The 19,196-nt window shown below is 54.8% G+C and overlaps 1 protein-coding gene across 2 annotated transcripts; it reads right to left on the bottom strand.

Annotated features, from left to right (window-relative positions):
- Window positions 1-1,014: 1,014 nt before the first annotated feature.
- On the bottom strand, window positions 1,015-18,939 carry HDGFL2 (HDGF like 2). Of its 2 annotated transcripts, none has more exons than XM_067558334.1 (16): window positions 18,818-18,939; window positions 16,331-16,407; window positions 16,109-16,247; window positions 13,810-14,007; window positions 13,136-13,252; window positions 12,012-12,083; window positions 11,251-11,386; window positions 10,866-10,941; window positions 9,678-9,966; window positions 8,283-8,419; window positions 7,117-7,187; window positions 6,749-6,819; window positions 4,979-5,080; window positions 4,659-4,872; window positions 2,942-3,068; window positions 1,015-2,279 (listed from the first exon to the last, which is right to left on the bottom strand). In XM_067558334.1, the coding sequence occupies exons 1-16, from the start codon at window positions 18,887-18,889 to the stop codon at window positions 2,186-2,188; spliced, it is 1,992 nt and encodes a 663-aa protein (XP_067414435.1). In that variant the 5' UTR covers window positions 18,890-18,939; the 3' UTR covers window positions 1,015-2,185. The 2 variants fall into 2 exon arrangements, with proteins under 2 accessions (XP_067414435.1, XP_067414445.1); XM_067558344.1 differs by having other exon boundaries at window positions 8,322-8,419.
- Window positions 18,940-19,196: the final 257 nt, after the last annotated feature.

Raw genomic sequence — 19,196 nt, 5'->3', positions numbered from 1 at the left:
TTGTTTAGCTGGTGGTGGTAGGTACCAGTAGGCCAGTAGCACCTTCTTAACAGCCCAATATTACATTGTCTTGGTGTAATTTCGAGGGGGATCGGAAGATGTGAGCACATGCTTTTTAGCTTATGGCTGCTCTCTGCTAATATGGCAGCTACTGCTCAGCCAAAAAACCAAAACACCCAAGGCCTCAGACCCTGCATCTCAAGACTGAGGCTGGCACCCTAACCACTAGGCTAACCTCCCTCCCTAGAGGGTGGACTCCTTTGCAGCTGTTTGTAGGGAGGGGAAGGGTGAGGGAGTGTCTCCCAGGGAGGAGCAGTGGGAATCAATGGGCCCAAAGGAAAAAACAGGACATAAGTCTTCAAACTAGGCATCCCCTCTGATGAGCAATCTAAAGCTTTACAAGACAAAGTGGTATTGTGGTCAAGGGACTAGCCAGAGACTCAGAAGGTTCAGTTCCCAGCCTGACCAGAGATTTCTGGTGCCTTTGCCCACATCACTTAACTTCTCTGGACCTCAGTTCCCCTTTCCCCTCCTTGTAGGAGGAGGAGGAGACTTTTCCAGCCTGTCTTTCTAGACTGTAAGCTCTTCAGTCTTGCCTCTGAGTCTGTGCAGCAGCCAGCATGCCGGGGCTATGGCTCTTCAGTGGAGCCTGCGGGGAATACCATAATAGACACAATTGAAAGGTGGTCCCTGGAGACCGGGTTTGTGAAGAATGCACCTGATCTCTGCAAACAGTGGTCTATATACGAGGCCACACAGCTGGATGCAGCCAGCATATAAATTTAGCGGGTTAAAAAAAGTCTCTTTGGTTTATCTAGATTCTGTTATGAAAGGTTCCCGTGCAGAGCATCAACGACAAATATAAAACTGGAGAGTTAAGCTGCAGCTTCCGGAGTTGAGGGGGTTGGATTGTACCCTAACCGCTTTAGAACAAGTGGCCTGTTAAGTGCTGCATTGTTCTGCAGTTCAGCTGTCTGCAGTGCAAAGGAGACAGAGTCAGAACACTCATCTTCCTTTTCAGATGGACAAGTCTTTATTTTACAAATACAAAAGCTTAAGATCCTGCTGACACACATCAAAACCTAAAGATTTCTCCTACTCCTGCTGACGAGATGAAGCCCCCAGGCTGTAGTTATTGATAAGCAACTGTACTTTTAAAGTAGATTTGAAATAAAAGTAGCCAGCAGCAGCTCTCCATACCCGCTACGTAAACTATGGACATCCCTCAAAGCAGCCTGACAATGCAATGCGCCATTGGCAGACTTCACTTTGCTGGAGGAATGATACGCCAACAGCCTCTGGCTTTAAGCATTCCGGGGGCTGCAGGAGAGGACATCCCAACATGATTCTGGGGCTTCAGACCAGCAGGGAACTGGGAGGGCCAATTGGTTGGAGACTGCTAGTTAAAAGGTCATGCTAAGCATGCCCTGCAAAGTACGGTTACACCACGGTAGTCACTGGAAATAAAGCAGGATCTGTACTCAGTGCTGGCACTCCACATTTCCAAGCCAGAGCTCTGCTGGCTTTTTACCCACACCAAGTTTTAGCCCTGAAGAGCCAGCACAAGCTATGGGACCCATGCGCTGGAGTCTTCAGGGTCACGCAGAAGAGCTGCAAGTCAACTTCCAAATCTCCAGCTCTGGGGACAATGAAAAGAATCCAGGTGATTGTCATATCCCAGCTGGCGAATGCAGCACCCACCCATTGTCTCTGGCTTGTAGACTGGGACAGGCTGGGTCTGGTGCTGCAGAGGGATGAAACGTGGATGAGCCCTTGGATGATAATTTTTACAGTCACTTTTCCGAGTCTAACCGCACTTCAAAAGGAAACACCCAGGATGTCCCTTCTCACCCTAGAGTTACAGCCATCATCAGGGGCTCAAGAAAATAGACAAATAAGTGATATTTTTCATTAAAAAACCCTTTATATTCAGTTCATGTTGGTTTAAATCACAAGAAATTAGGTGGAAAAAAAAACAAAGAAGGAGACAAATACAAACATACAGCACAGAGCCTCCCCAGAAGTTCCTTCCTTTCACAGGAGCAGGAGGGGCAGGGGAACAAGACCTATGCATCATCTACGGTGCGACTTAGTGAAGTAACTCTGAAACATGGGGCATGGCAGAGCCAGTCTCCTTCAGTGCAGCGAGCCTGCGAGTGTTCTCCTCCGCGCGGAACCCACGTCCTCAGCTCTCCTCCTCCTCGTCCATGGACTCCGACTCCAGGCGAACTCTCTCCCTGTCCGTACCGGGCCTTTTGATCTCGGGATAGTCTTGTGCACTGCCGGAGAGAGCACAGGAAACTCACTGAGTTGCTCCATTCCCAGCTGGGAAGCTGCTGTCACTGGTAGCCAAGCAGGGAGGCAGGTGACTTCCCCATACACACCTCTCTAGCCATCCATACCCTTCTCCGCACTCCCTATGGTATCCAAGCAACACCCCTCCAGCAGTACTATCTAGGGACATCCCAGTGAATACACGGCCCCTGCTCCCCTGTAGCACGGCTTTTCCTAGCCGCAGACAAGACACCCCCAGCCTGGGCGAGGAGCCCATGGACCTAAGAAGAGAGCAGTCGTCCCCAGACAGGTGCCTCTCTGCCCCCCACAACAGCTGGGGGAAGTCATGCCATGCCCAGTTTCTGGAGGCAGCCTGCTTGGGGCTGAGGCTCTGCAGACACAGCTGATCCCAGAAAGAGAGGGAACAACCCCGCAGAAGCCAAGAAATAGACTTGTGGTGCTGGGAACCCCAGACAAAGATTTGGGCCTTGACACGATTTGGAAAAGGCTGCTGCTTCGGAGGAGCTCCGTACCCAGCGGCATCACCACACCCTGGCGCCAGGGAATAGCAGCCCTCCCACCCCTCCCCTCAGCAGGCACGAGACGAAACAGGAAGGGCCCTGGTCCCCTCCCACCGCCTCTCCCCAAGCCAGAAGCAGTTGCTCACTCATGTGCGTCTTCCGGGGATGCCTCTCGCTCTCCATCGCCAGATCCCTGGGCTTTGTCTTGCTCCTTATCCTCCACGCTCTCCCCTTTCTGGGACATGGATTCTCCGTTTACAGGTGCTGACAGATCTAAGGTGGGAGCAACGGAGGCGAGGGGAGAAGATGACAGACGGAAATGGACACACGTTCATATGCTCGGCTCCTTCTTGGGAGCAACGGCAGCTGCCGTGATCTCTTTTCCAGCCCGCTATGGCCCCCAACCCTGTCGGATGTGAGCACCTTGCAGTCTTCAGGGGGCTGTGAGGAGGGAAGAACTACTATCCCATGTATGGCAGGAGAAGGGACACCCAGAGTGGCTAAACAACTTGGCCAAGGTCACAGGGGAAGTCGGAGGCAGAGCAGGGAATTGAGTCTCAGGCTACTAATCTAATCATTGGGCCATCCTGCCTCTTGAGCTACAGACAGTCTCTGTCTCGCTCTCTCTAACCAAGGTACCAGCTCAACACCCCTGGAGGTAGGGATGTAAAAATTAGTTTAATAAGGAATCCATTTAAATGCTCTAAAAATAGAACGTTTAACTGGCTGAAGGCATGGGGCGGGCGGGGAAGCCGGGCTGGGCTCAGCTCCTCACCGCCAAGCAAGAGCTGCCCAGCAGCGGTTCCCCTGCAGTACGTGCAGAGCTGTAGCTGAGCAGCTCTCGCTTGTGGGGAATCGAGCCCAGCGGCAGCTCCCCCCCTTGCACCTGTGGGGGGAGCCGCACTGGGATCCACGCCTCCCGGAGAGCAAGACCAGCTGGGAAGCTCTCCCTCACTGGGAGCCCAGCCCAGCTGCTGCCCTCCCATTTAAAGGGTAATCAGCTCTCTTGCTTTGTGTCTATCCAGCAAGCAGCTCAATGCGGCCCGGATCTCAGCTGGGGTCTCTATGGGCACCAGCATAATAGTAAATACGGATTTCGGTCGCTATCCATCTGGGGAAGATTTGAAGCGGCCACCTAAAGATGAAGCTGCTCCCCACTGGTCTGACTCTCATTTAATTTGTGCACTAGGCATGAGTGGGGGGCTCAGGGGACTGACAGTCGTGCTGTAGCTAGACAGAAGGGCCCCTCCCTTCGGTTTACAGACAGCTCTCGGATTTAGCCTATGCTCCCGCTGTCCTGGCGTTTGAGTGTTTTAGTCCCACAGCCTGGAACCAAACGGTGGCGTCACGGGTATCGGGATGTGCCCGGCAGGAGCGGGGCACTGGAGGCAAACACTTAACATGCCCTTTCTTCAGGCAGGTCTTCCGCGAACGCCTGCAACACCACAGCTGCTAGGACAGGCGTCTCCAGCTTTTCCATGCTGTGCAGAGCTTCGTAAGAGAACGATCCACCATGAGCCTGCCCGTCTCCCAGCCCACACCCCAACTCAACTCCCCAAAGCGTCTGATTTGGAGAGCCACCAGGGAGGACCCGGCAGCCCTCTGTGCTCTACAGGGAGCACTGCTGCACTACGAAATCCCCTGTAAGACACAGGTAGACAGTGACCCGGCTTCACAAGTGATAAAACCAGGGTCCAGTCTCTCCCTGGGGGAGACAGGCTGAGTCACTGAAGCATCTTTTTGCTTTCAGTCTGTGTGTCTGACTCAGAGCAATCGTCACAAAAGAAGAGGCCCGCAGGGCACCCAGCTTCGCCCTGTGCCCAGGCAGGTTGGGCGACCCTCCCAGCAGCCTGCAATAGTTACCGGCATTCGTCTCCTCTTCTCCTTTCTTGTTCCGGGCCTCCCCTCCCTCCAGCTTCTCCTGATCCTTCTCCACATCCCCCTTGTCTTTCTCCGTCCCAGTTTTGTTGCCTTTCTGGTTCGCCTCAATCTTTGGTCCCAGGACGCGCGACTTCAGGCGGGTGTAAACCTCGGCAGCCTTCTCCATGACATCTTTGTTCGCTTTGTAGCGACGGATCTGTCACATACACACAGTGAGGCAGGGCTGGGAATGGACTGGCCCCCTGCCCAAGAGGAAGGTGCTCTCGGACACACACACCCCGATTCTCCCACCTCCATCGTACCTTTTTCAGAGTAGCCACCACGTCAGTGTGTTTCTGGAGGACGTGAGAGGTGACCTGCAGGGTTCCCAGCTCCTCCAGCGCATTCAGGCACCTCTTGATATCCTGCAGGTAGAGAGATCAGAGACTTATCTCCACCAGGCAGAGAAGGTGGCAAGGACTCATGGAGCGCTCTGGGACGTTCCTTAGTGGTTTATTCCATCCCCTCAGGCTTCATGCAGCAGGGCAGCCCCAGGATCTCTTCCGCTCCTTGGGGAGGTTGAGGAGTGGAGACACTGATAGAGGCTGACGAATCCAATGGTGCATTGCACGGAGCTGGGATTAGATCCAAAGTCTATGGCACTTCTCACACAGAAAAATCTTTGTCCCACTCCCAAGACCCTGATCTTTCTTCTAAACGATCTTCCTCAGTGGCGTACCGAGGATGGGGACTGGGGGGGCCCAGGCCGCTGGGTGTCGGCCTGGGAGTTGGGGGAGGGCCGCCAGGCCAACCCTTCATGACATGCTGGGAGTGCAGGAGGCTCCGAGGGGCAGTTGGATGGAGTCCAGAGGCAGGCGGGGGGGCGGGGAGCTGTGGCTGAGCAGAAGGAGCTCCCCCACCTCCTCAGCAGGGGAGCTGGCACCAGGCTGGAGCCGGAGAAGCGGGTGCCGCACAGCGGGTAAGGGGGGAGGTGGGAGTCCCTCGTGCAGGAGGAGGTAAGCGGCGTGTCCCCCCCCTGCAGGTACAGACTCCCCCCAGGGAAGCTGGGGGGTGGCACTGTCTGGTGGGAGCCGGGACCCTTCCTGCCCTGCACGGGGGTTGCGAGAGGCCGGGCGGGGGAGCAGGGGGGAAGGGTGCAAATCCCTGGGGCGCCAGAAACCCACGGTATGCCACTGATCTTCCTTCTAACCCGGCCTCACAACAAGTAGCGGACGCCAACTACGCAGCCCCTGCCCACCTTCAGCTATGCCTCTCCTCCCCCAAAGCTGCATTGATCCCCAGCAGGCAGGCGCTGGAGCGGAGGCGCCGTCAGCAGAGCGCAGGTGCAGGGCACAGCTGTGCGGCCCTGGGCGCTAAGCGGGGGATGCTCAGAGACAGGAAGGGGAGCCCAGGGAGAAATAAAAATCACCTTTGGCACCATCTAGTGGCAAAGCTGAGTATTGCGCCTTTAAAACTGCGGTATCAAATGTGTCCCATAGGACTGTAGGAGTTCGACATGGAAGAGACCAATCTGATCAATGGGTCCATCCCCAGGCAGCAGACATCTCAGACAACAATAGGACACTACGGTTAATAGGCAGCATGAAGAACGAACTAACAGATCTCGGAGCTGGCTCAGACGGAGGTTGCAAGGAGGAAGAGGAGGACCAGGGAACCCCGCCCAGATGTCAAGAGACTGGACACCCCCCAAAGACCGTGAAAGCCAGCAAGTATCCCACAAAGCGAAGAGGGGAGGCAGATCCTGCAGGCCTCAAGCCAACAAGCTCAGTGCTGGAGAGGGGTCAAACGCAATCCACTGAATATTAAAAGCTGACAGGTGCCTAAAGACAACGGGGTCTGGTCCTGCCCGGCCTCGCGCTGTGCGGGGTCCTGGAGGCCTGTGCAGTGGGTGTACGGTGCCCCCACCAGCAGGAGCAGAGGGATCTAATGAGGGGGTGTCAATGCAAAGGTGTCAATGACCCAAGGAGCAGGGAGAAACACCCCCCAGTCGCTGATAGTCTGGGGACACCCACGCAGGAGGTAGCACTCTCAGGTGAACTAGACCTGATCCCCTCCCACCCGCCGGTACTCACCGGATTATCGACTTTCAGGGCAAACTTGATCTCACTGTGAAGTTTCTGAAGCTTCTCTTCAATTGTGGGCTCTAAGACCATGTAAAATAAAGAGACCAAGGCGTTAGCCCCCTCTGGGTTGCTTCTTCCTCGTTGTCATTAGACAGCAGGACTGAAAGCACAGAGACCGCGCGCCGGGCATCCCGGGACCTCAGCTCTGATTCCATACAACCCCTGGCCTCCTGGGAATAGGCACTACACACACAGAACCTCTTTCAGGGAGATGCTCTCCGCACCCCGTGCCCCCAGGTCAGGATAACTGATCAGAAGAGTCCCACTCACACAAACACACATTTTCTCTCCATCCCAGAAGTAACCCGCTCTCTCACCCTTCTTCTTCTCCATCCTCCTCTCTGGGATCACGTCGGACTTTCTCCGGCCTCGCTCCACTCTCAAGGATCTGCAGCAGGTGGAGGAAACCAGAGGAAGAAGCTGCTCATTAGACATGCCCCAGTGAGGAGTCGCACTCATTGCAACAACTGTCTTCCACACCCAGTGGGAGAGGGCAGGGAGATGCCCGGCCTTCCTGGCAGAGTTTTCCCCGTTTGGTTTACATGGCAGCACCCGTGGCCCTGGCCCCATCTGCTGCTGCGCCAGCTCCCTGGGTGGGAATCGCACTCTCACAGTGCTTTCCGCCTTGGATCTCAAAGCACTTTACCAAGGTGGGCGAGTCTCATTATCCTCGGTTTACCAATGGGAGCCCTGGGCACAGGAGGGGCTGCGGCCCACATCTTCAGACAGGTCCAGGTTATCGAAGTCCAGCCTGTGACACATTGGGCTTGATTTGCCGAGGCACTGAGCGCCCTTAGCTCCTGCAGCAGTCAGTGGGAGCTGGGGGTGCTCTGAACCTCTGGAGATTCAGGCTCCAGGGATTGAAAGCTTACAAGTCACTTTGGATGTGTCCCCAAGTGATTTGCCCAAATCCCACAGCAGGTCAGTGGCAGAGGCAGGGGTAGACTCCCATTCCCGAGCCTCATACGCTGGACCACAATCATTCCTATTTCAGGCCTGGAAATGTCAGGTCCCCCTCACCTGGGAAACAGGCTCCTAAGGACACCTCTCGACTCCCTGCAGCCCCTATCCCTGGGAGCGGAGGAGAAGGGAGCAGTCCCAGTAATCAAAGCAGGAGTCAAGGGGTGTCAGAGAGCTGTGACCCTTTCACCCCCCACATGGCCCTGCAGGCTGTTTAGAGCATCCAGCTGAGGGGGGCTCAGTTAAAGCACATGATGCTCAGAGGAACCGTAAAGATTTGCTCCAGCACCACCTCCACTCCCTTCTTAACGCCTTTAAAGACCAGCGAGGGGAGAAGAACCTCGCCACCTCCCTGGCAAGCTGCTTCTGCCCAGTGTCACAGACGCTTAATGCAGCTCTGCCATGGACCCTAGGAGGGGAACCTTCACCCCACTCGCCGGGGGCTCGTCAGCCAGGAGGCCTAAGAACAGAATCCCTCCACTCAACCCCACAGCAACTGCTCATCCAGGGGGAAGGGACCAACCCTAAGGAGGAATCGAGAGCGCGGCAGAAAGATGCTGACTTGTTGCGAGGTTTCTCCTCCGATCGGCCCCTCTTCTCCTTTTGATTCGGTTTCCTTGACAACTCTGAGGACTGCTGCTTCTTCTGCGCCTTCTTTACCTTCAACAAGAGAACAATGCAGGCGATGAGAGCTGCACCGAGCCCCTCCTTGCCACAGGAGGGGAGAGAATGATGGTGCCCTATTCCAGCACCTCTGCCATGCATTCTTCGTGCCGTGGGGTGCCAGGCACTGTACATGCCAATAATTACATGGAAGTTTCTGCCCTTGAGAGCTGACAACTGAAGTGATTAGATCTGCTTCAGGTCAGCCGGTCTGCCACACCACAGCCTAGAACAGGGCTCTGACCAGTCAGAACCCTAGCGCCCTGCCAAGATTACACGGCCATGCGCTGCTCTGTACCCAGAAGCATGGTTTCAATCTAAGTGTTTATACAGCCTCCCTTGCCATGGTACCCGCTCACCGACCCACACCCCTTTGCACATAGATGCTGTAGGGCCCTTTACCAGAGGATCTCAAAGCTCTTTGCTAATATTCAATGTCACAGCTCCCCCATGACAGTCATTTTACAGATGGGGAAACTGAGGCACAAAGTGATAGGACGTTCCCCAAGATTACTCAGCAAGTTATGTGGCAGAGCCAGGAACGTAACAACAAAGTTCCCGGCTCCAGCCACGAGACAACACTGCTTTTATGGCTTCTTCTTGCAGTTGAGATGGAGAGGAGAAAGTGCTTATTTCAGACCCTCCTAACCCCCTAGACTGCTCCAGAAAACTGGCTTAGGGTGAGGAGTTATGAAGATTTCCACTTCGAGCTCAACAGTTCAATTCTAGCCTGGAGCAGCGGTGACCAGTTTAGTGACCCAGACAGTGGAGTCCCATGTGGTAGGTCTCGGTCTGTTCCCAGCAGCCAAAATTCCACATCACATCCACCCTAACACCACTAACCCGTCCCCTCGCCAGCAGCCTCAGCACAGACATCAAGGACTGAACGGGCCATGCAGACTGTGATCCCCTTTTATCCCAAGGGGCAACCCCAAGGTTGGAGAGGAGGCACTTTGGTGGGGTGGAGGGGTACACGTGCACTGCTGTCCACGCTCTGGGGATGGCCCTCGAGTCTCCAGCAGCTGGGCAAGCTTCCCTGACCTCAACCCTTCCCAAAGCCACTCGATCCTGGAAAGAACCGTCTTCGGGCTGAGAGGGGCATTCTGCCTCCTCGGCCGCTCTGAGACCAACCAGGCTTTGGTGCCAATCTTGGTTCATTTCCCATGTGATCACTGCCACCCTAGGCTGGCTGCGAACGGGCGGCCTGGAGACGAGAGGCTGAATCCCCCCCCCCCGCCCGGTCCTACGTGCTCACCTCTTTCTCCAACTCCAGGTCAGAGTCTGATGATGACTGGTCCTTGCCTCTGCCCTTCTTGCCTTTCTTGGCCACCTCATCATCCATGCTGCTGCCACTGTCCGAATGCACCTCCTCCCCTTTCTCCGCCTTCTCCTTCTTCTTCTCCTCCTTCTCCTCCTTCTCCTGCTCCCGGAGCCTGCGGATCTCTTCCTCCTGCTGCCTCTTCCTCTTCTCCTCCAGCTCCCGGCGGCGCTCCTCGTCGCGCCGCTTCCATTCGCTGATGCGGTCCACGTCGCTGTCGCTATCGCTGGAGGGGACGGAGGGAAATAGATCAAGGGAAACCCCCTGCTGAGACGGGGCCCCGGCACCCTCCGCAGCACGAGAAGCTCCGCTCCCAGGCTGAGCCCTGCTTCCGCAGAGTCCCATAGGTGCTGTGGAGCGCCGTGCCTCCCGTCCGCCGGAGAGAAGCACCAGCCTGGCTCCCTGGCACATCAACTTTTTGCAATGTCAGATTCTCAGCAGAACATGGGGCACAGGCCACTGGACAGGCCCTTGCCCCGCAGAGGTCTGAGGCCAGCAAGCAGCTGCACACAGTTATCATCGCTCACCGCCCTCATCTGCCCCGGGACGTGCCCATTATTATCAGACATTTATACTGTGGCAGCACCTAGAGGCCTCAGCCAGGTCAGGCCCCGGGGTGCAGGGTGCTGGACAAATGTTTTGCACCTGACCGTGCCTGCCCTAAAGCGCTCAGGCTAGAGATCTCCCATCTCCGTGGTGCCCAGGCAGTTCCCATTGATTTAATACATTCATCCTCGTAATACCCCAGGGACCGAGGTTTGTAATTTTATCCCCGTTTTCACAGATGGGGAAACTGAGCCAGAGAGAAACTAGGAATCTGTGGCAGAGCTGCAAATTGAACTCACTGGCCAAACTCTTCTCATCAGGTCAGGACTCGCCTGCGCCAACATGAAAGATTCCTCCACCCCAGCCAACAACAGACTGGAAACAAGTGTGATGCCCTGACAGCGGGGCCCGGCTAGCTCCTGCAAGGAGAAGCCGATCCCACACGGAGCCTGGTGTCAGTGACCCAAGCCTTGGGCCGCACTCCTCTGCTTCTGGGCCAAAGGAGATTAAAGCATCTGACTACCAGAGCAGGCATCCAAGCCAGGCCCCGGTGCCCCTCGCTAGGGCCTCGGCTCTCACCTGTCGCTGCTGGAGCTGGTTGGAACTCTCTCGGGCTTTGGTTTCCGACCGCGAGGTTTTGGAGGCGGCTTCTCAGCTAAAAGACACAAGGGGTCAGGGGCTCAGCACAGCAGGACATAGTTTCCCTCCCACTCCCTCCTATGGGCCCCCCAGCAGCCATATGCAGGTGTGTGTGAAGGAAGGGTAACCCATCCAGGGGTCAGGAGGGCCTGGGTTTCAGTTCTTCTGTTGGGGTAGGGATTAATGAAGGCTCCCGAACAAAGGTGGGTTGCGGAGCCCACACAGCCCAGCTTCCAGCACCAGTTCCCTTCCAGAACCGCATGGGAAGAGCTGGAAGGAACCTGTGGCAGCCCGGCCATGGAGGACAGCTTCCCTTCAGCCCTACCTGGCTTCCTGCCCCGCGGCACCTTCTTCACAGACACGTCTGAGTCCGAGTCCGAGTCCGACTTAGTCATGTCCACAGTCTCATTTTCCTCTTCTGAATCCACTTTGGAATCAGAGTCAGACCCTGAATCCACCTTCTGTGAGCAAAGGAGAGAGTGTTGAGGGGGATCCGTACAGGGGTAGGAGAAGGGGGGAGCTGAACGGCCTTCCTGTGGGAACCGTAAGTGAAATGAAAGGGGAAATCTACCTCCAAACCCCTTTGGTAATGGATCTGTGTCTAGGGGAAGTTGGGGGGATTCCCTGACAAATCCTCACATGCACAGTTGTTATCAGCACACATCCCCTAGTGACGTGACGTGGCCATAGTAGGTTTAGTCACCTAGGCCTCTTATGTCGGAGGTCAGCCTAGGTGATCACAAGGCCAGAAGAGACCCTAAAAATCTATGAATATCCCTTCTCGCTGCTCCCCCAACCCATCAAACCCACATGCAGGAAGCCTGTCCTTCCCGCTCCCCCTCCTACCTCAACTCCCCTCTCCATTCTTACATGGTAGACAAGTTTAGTCTCTTCCATTCTTCCCAGCTGCCCTGTGTGTTTGTTTTCTTTCCACTTACGGGTCTGTCTGATTGGCTACGGCACAATCTGTGCTGGATGCCACCTGGCAAAGCCAATTTCTACAGAGCAAGGGGCTAAACTGCTGCAGCAGGGCAGGGAGACCGGACCAGCAATGGGGCAAAGCTGCTCACTTCCAGAGCCCCTTACCTTTTTCTTCCTTCCACCTGCAGGCACCCTCCTGGGAGCTCTGGCCACTGGCTTCTTCTCTGGAGTAAAGTCCTGGGAAGGGACAGAGCCATTCCAATTAGGAAAGGCCTCACTTTGGCTTCAGGAGCCTTCATCCCACCACTCTCAGCAGTAACCCCATACCCAGACCCTGATGGAGAGAGGTGAGGGCACCTTCCGGATATACTCAGGGGTGTAGGGAATGGCTCCAGGTCAGCCCTTTCACCTAAAACTCCTTCCCGCCCCTCATTATCTGACAGCCTTTGACTTTGATTTCCACAGACCACAGGCTTTGCCCCGAAGCACTGATGCTTGTCAACCCAAGAACAAACAATCTTAACTGGGACAAGGAACAGGTATTTATGATGTCCCGGCAAAGAGGTGTTTGGTGCCTTCGAAAGAGCAGAGACACGGAAAGACATGATTTTTCTCAAAGCTGGAGAACAATGGGAGAAAGAACGGCCCACAGGTGCCCAGCCAGTCAGCGCCATGCGGCACGAGGGCAGGGTTCCACACACCATGCCAACCTGCGCTGCCTGCTGTCAGCACCCAGAGATGCTCAAGCCCTGGCCTGGACTCAACACCCATGGAAGGAACTAGAGACTGCACTAAGCCAGTAGGGGAGGCAAAGTTGAGGTGGACAGGAGCCGCCACACTGGGTGCTGCTGACAGAGCAAAGGAGCAGGTCTGCTCTTCAATGCCCCATGAAAGAGGAAGCCAGGCAGGGAATGGCACTAGGTAAAGGGTATGCGAGCTGTAACGCTGCGTGCCACTGCCCTTCGGTGCGGCCATGAGACAGGCTCGGACAGCTGGGATTAAGTTTCTAGTAACTGAAGGTCTACAGAGCACATGAACTCTAGTGCTACTAACGACTTACGGACATGCTGCTTGAACACAAGTGATCGAGCCGTGTGTGCATAGCAGACTATTCCAAAGTCGATCCCCCATGCTTCATGTGGCCCATTTAGCAGACAACTGTGTAATAGTGCATAGAGCACAGTGCGCCTCGTCCTACATTCTCCCCAGTATCTGGTTAGTTCATCAGAACCTGCCCATCCTGTCCACACCACTGCAGCACATGGGGAATCTCTCCAACACTCACTCACCTGGTCGCTATTTTTCTCTGACTCAGAAGAACTTTCTGAGTTCTCCTCTTCCGAGAGAGATGCACTTCCCTGGTCAAGGTCGCTGGAGGATTTCCGGGGTCGTTTAGCCACTGGCATCTGAAGTCAGAGAAACATCAGCATAACAGCTGCCAGAAGCTGGTATATTCCTCACTGCTACCCGCTCTGATAAAACAAAACCTATGGAGCAGGGCTTTCACCACCTCTCCCTTCCTGCTTTCTATATTAAACTCAGAACAACAGCCAGGGTGCAGCCTATAGACACACACAACTCAAGCCTGATCCCACGCACAGTCTACACAATATGGATCTTCTGATTGATACCAGCGTGCGTATGTGTAAACAGAGACAGCTATGTCAGTCGATGAGTTAGTCCTGGTATCTTGGCTACCACTGAACTTGGGATTTTTTCAACCTAATTTCCCCCTGGAGTATCAACAGGAGAACCTGTTTTCACATCCTTCCTAAAAACACCAAGCTGTGCAGTGTGGCTGCCACGAGACAAATGCAGTGGTGGTGGGTGATGCGACCGCGTTATGTACAATTTCTAAAGTGCTTTGTGAGCCAAGTGTAAAACCTATTATATAAACGTAACCATCCTCCTCCTACTCCCAGCCAGGTAACTCCCCCCACAGCTCGCCATGGGGCAAACTTACTTTCATAGCTAGTGCTTTTCGTTTCAGCCCACTATGGTCGCTCCCCTTGTCGGACTCCTCATCGCTGTCTAGCTTCTCCATGGCTGCAGCAGCAACAGCAGCAACTGCCATGGTAGCAGATTCTTCTTCTTCCTCTCCTCCATCACTTCCTGCCACCGGGTCATTCTCGGGAACCTCGCTGTCTGAGGAGCTCACTGGCTAAAGGAGCAAAGAAATGGAAAAGTCAAGGGTTGCTGCTCAATAGCAAGTCTCATAATGCACATCAGCACAGAAAGGAAACGGAATAAGAGAGCTAAGCACGAGGGAGAGGAGGATTGAGCTGAGAGGGGTATTTACGAAGGGCAGCCATGTGAACAGCTGCTGTCAGTGTTGTGATAACATCCCCTGCTAACAAGCAAGAGTGATATCCGTCATAGAGTATCAGGTAGACCTTCTAATGAAATTTATTCTACATCTCCCCTAACCTCCACTTACAGCCAAACCCCCTAAAATCCCCTCTGTAACCCCATCTACGCCATCCCCATCTAAATCATCTACAAACAAAGACCACTCCCCACTGGATCCCCTTCCATTTCTGGGGTCACCTAGTGCTGCGCTATGCCCTCGTGATCCCACCTTCACCATGCTGTGCTGAAGATGCTGCTGTCACATGGCCCCTCTGAAAAGCCCATGTTTGACTTCTCCTCACTGGTGAGCCAAACTCCAGCCTTTCTTTCCTCCACAGGTTATTAGAGAAGGAGATCTGCTCTCACCTCCTTCAAGGCAACATTCTGGACTGGTTTCATTCTGGCTTCATAAGTGAGCGACTGTTCTTAGGGTGGCCGAGGAGCCTTTGATCACAGATTCCTCTTCCCAAGCTGCTTTATCCCAGGGCAGCTTCAGACACTTTCCCATTTGAAAGAATCCCGAGGGGGTGGGTTTCAGCAGCACTCTGCTCTGCTAGTTTGAATCCCACCTCTCTTACTAGCCCTTTAACCATCTTCCTGTATTCCCTTTATTATACAGAACCTCAGAAGGCCTCACCTAGGAATCTCATGCCTCACTTCAAGTGTGCACATCATATCTGTGGGGACGATGACCAAGCTCCCCATTTTCCTTGACTCAATCACACATTTCTGTCATGGCTGTCACTTCCACGGGTTCCTACTACTGGAATTCTTCCCTCTGGGGGAAAGCCCCCTTTGCCCTGGATGCTCACAGCATGCTCCTTATTTTTGCTCCCAAGGCCAAAAAACTTGAAGTCACCCTTGATTCCAAATTTTCATTTCCCCTTACAGCCACCTCATTTACAACGCCAGAGTTCATCTGTTCCTCAAGCCCATCTCTGCTGAAATCCTTACCTTTGCCTTAATCAATTTCTGCCTTGACTCGTGCGGGTCTCTTTTTAATGGCTTCTTAAAACCCTGCTCTGCGAACTTCAGGAGGGTCCAAAACAGCCTCTGGCTCCAGACACCAGGACTTTGTCACCCCTATCTTCCCTTACATTCAATGATTTCTCACTTGTTGCTATAGCCAATGTTACGTTGCTCTCAAAACTCTCTATGGAATCATCCCACCCTACATCTATGCCCTTGTATCAAGCCATATCTTCTGCCCGTTCACTGCAATCTACAGCCTCTCCCCCAAACTCTGCAACAGTTTGGGTGGGGGTTGTTGCTCTTTCATTTGGGGTACCCTTTCTGTCTGACTCCGTCTTCCTCGAAGTCACCTCCTCTATATTTCACCTTAAAGCCTTCCTTTTTCTCTTCAGACCAAGAAAATATGAAGCAGCTTTGGAGATCTTTATGAAGATCACTATGTAATAAATTGCATCACGCCGTTATTATTACATATAGCGTCCCCTATACAGCTTAACACTGGACTGTAAACAGTTTTCTCTAAGTCTGATCCAAAGCCCATTGAAGTCAATGGGAACCACACTAGTGACTTCAGTGGCCTTTGGTGCAGGTGCTCCGATGCCAGTGAAGAGATTGACGTCATCTACCAGCCTGAGCACAGGGCTGGGAGCCAGGAACTCCCAGTTCTAATTCTTGCTCCGACACAAATTTCCTCTGTGACTTTGGACAAGTCACTTAAACTCTGTGCCTCAGATTAGGCATCTGCAAAGCAGGCATGAGGAGAGTTAGCTATTTGTAAAAGTTATTGTGAGCCCCTCAGAAAGATTTTGACATGGAAGCTTTCTAATACTACAGTACCAGGCAGCGGGAAAAGAAAGAAAGGCTATTTGAAGACACAAAGCACAGAGGTGCTCACAGCCCCTAGTCATGGCTGACCACACGAGCCCCGCTCTCACACTCACCGGAGGGGCACTGTAACTGGCATGAGGGTTGTTCTGGATTTCCCACAATCCCTCATTGAAGCCTTTTCGCTTGTTTGGCTTCCCATATTTGTCCTTGTACTTGTCGTAAGGGAACAGGTCCTTAGGTCCCAAGAAGGCTCTGAGGGAAACAAAGCAGAGGTCAGGCCCAAGCAGCCAGGAAGCGGGCAATGGCAAGAAAACCACGCGGACAGCGGGGCTTACGTCTCGTGTGTTCCAAAGAAGAAGATGGGGTATTTGTTTGGCGGTGGTTTCACGGCGCCATCTGCTATGTCATCAATCTGAAAAGAAGCACAAGGCAGGAAGTGATCAGAGTTGGCAGCTCAGGGTGCATCACCAGGAGGCAGCAAACAAAGGTCAGGGCAGCTAACTGATACAAAGCCAAGGTTGGCTGTTACACACACACACACTGCGCTAATACACTGAGAAAAGGAGCTTTCTACATGCTGAATTCTAAGGTAGTTTTTATGGCCAACCAGGATCTCTAAGCAAGTAACAGCAGGGAACCACGCCAGCTGCCGTGTTGCTAGCGCTCTACTCTAAGACTTGGGTTGGTAATGCTGCATACGTTATGGGCTCTGCGCATGGGGGAGAACAAGTGTCTTGCTTGAGCACAGTGGAAGGACTCCCAGGAGAGAATCCCATCCAGCCCTACTTAGACAGAGGAAGATTGCTGCAGCAGGTGGTCTGAGCTGTCCTTCCTGACTGGAGACAGGATAGGAAAAGCTCTGGGTGCTGGAAGGCAACCAGGTCCGAGGCAATTGGCTGTTAATGCACAGGAAACCCTGCCTTCCCACGTGTCCCACTGGCTCCAGTGCCCATCAGTCACTTGCACATGGCATAGCAAGGGGCACAGCTTCTAAGCAGGAGCCAAGGAATGTTATGAGATCTCGGATTACAGAAAAGTGGGAGTGTACATGCAAGTGGGTGACCTCGCATACTGGGGAAGACTTTCTTCACAGGAAAGCATCCCTCAGGAGGGAGTGAGCTAAACCAGAGCAGACTGGGCCTCCAGCAATGCCAGCATCCTCCTAACTCTAACCAAGTTTCTACTGGAGCCCCAGTTTTTAGCACTAGCAAAGCACATACAGTGCACAGGCAGAACCGAAAAGATATACTAGATCCTGCGGTGCATTGTAGGTCATGCAATGTCTTTCCAGCTCCAACATCCATCAGCTTCCCCAGGCATCCACCACATCCCAATCCCATGCATTTGCAGCCTGATGTCTCTTGCCACTATGCCCCCTCACACTGTGGTGACCCTGCCCCTCCCTCAGCTTCCAACAGAGTATTTACCCTCTTTACTTTTCAGGACCATTACCCACGGCACTCTCATCCACATGGTGTTCCACACACACCATGACCCCTCCTGGTCATCAACACCCTATATATCCCCATCCCCTCCAGGAACAGTCACTTGACCATCCTCACCAGATGCCATCCCCGGTGTGTCTCATCCATACCCCCTCCAAGCACTGTTGCTACGCAGCACTGTCACCCTATGAACTTATCACACTGCAGCTCTTAATACCACCCCGACACTCAATAACAAGCCAGTAACTTTCACCTGCCAATGACAACCACCACATTCTGCGATACATCCTGCTCCCCGCCTCTGGATCCTATATCTCTATGAACCTCCCCTCTCATACTGCAGGCCAGGCGCAGTCAATAGGCAGCCTGCTGGCCAAATCCAGGCTGCCAGATGCTTTTCAATAGACCCCAAAATCTTTGTATTCACTTATCGTTTTTTTATTATTATTTTCTCTGGAGTCTGGACCTTCACCATACCTTGGCCAAGATATTTAGACCTTGACAAAAAATAATTGACTACTCCGACTGCACACTGTCATCCTTGATCCTCCATGTACGCTGGCCCCAATCCATATCCCTTTCCTCACCTCATCTCTCCACAACCCCCTGCACCCCACAATTCACCACCTTGCCCCCTCTGCACTTCGTCTCCGCCAACACCCACCCCTGCACCCCAGGATCCATTACCCCCGCACCCCATCTCCACCAACACCCACCCCCACACCCCAGGATCCATTACCCCCGCACCCCATCTCCACCAACACCCACCCCCACACCCCAGGATCCATTACCCCCGCACCCCATCTCCGCCATTACCCCCGCACCCCATCTCCGCCATTACCCCCGCACCCGCACCCCATGATCCATTACCCCCACACCACATCTCCACCAACACCCACACCTGCACCCCATGATCCATTACCCCCCACCCCCCATCTCCCCAACACCCACGCCTGCACCCCATGATCCATTACCCCCCACCTCCCCAACACCCACCCCTGCACCCCAGGATCCATTACACCACACCCCATCTCCCCAACACCCACCCCCCATACCCCTCAATCCATCTCCTCGCCCCCCCCGGCACCCCATCGCCTCAGTGACCGCACCACAATCGCCCCCTCCGTCTCCTTCCCCGCACCCCATCGCCCTGCTGCCCCTGCGCCCCCTCGCCTCTGGCTCCGCGCGCCCTGCTCCCCACCGCCCCCCACCCCCTAGCGCCGAGTAGGCCCCGGCCGCAGGCTGGACGCGGGGTCCCCCCCACCCCAGGAGCTCCCCAGCGAGGGGTGGGCCAAGCTCAAGGCCTTCCCCAGGCGGGGCCGGGGGGTCCCGCGGGGGCGGGGTTCGGGGCGCTCCGGCCGGGGCTGGGGGTCTCACCCGGGCCGGCCAGTGCGGATACCCCTTCATCTTGGCGAAGACCAGGTCTCCGGGCTTGAAGCTGTGCGGCATGGCGGGGCGGAGCCGGGCCGGGCCGAGCCGGGCCGGGGCTCCGGGGGCGGGGGGAGGGGCCGCAGCAGAGGCCCAGGCCGCTGGCACCGCCGGGGAAGCGGGGATGGGGGGGGGTGGCAGGAGACTGGCCCTCGGCCCGCAGGATGTCCCGCCCCCCCCGGCGCTATCCCGCAGCGCACTGGCCCCCGGGACTGCCACTCATCTTCCCTCCTCCAATGGAGGCTCGGGGTGGAGACTGGGGAGTAACGGGATTGGGCAGCTGTCGGGGCACGCGGGGTGGAGGCGGTAGCTGACCCCGGGCCCGGGC

This window comes from Emydura macquarii, unplaced genomic scaffold, assembly GCF_026122565.2.
Source record: "Emydura macquarii macquarii isolate MOO-44397 ecotype Brisbane River unplaced genomic scaffold, CSIRO-AGI_Emac_v2 contig_306, whole genome shotgun sequence".
Lineage (NCBI taxonomy): Eukaryota > Metazoa > Chordata > Testudines > Chelidae > Emydura > Emydura macquarii.
This window is presented reverse-complemented; position numbering and strand designations above follow the sequence as displayed.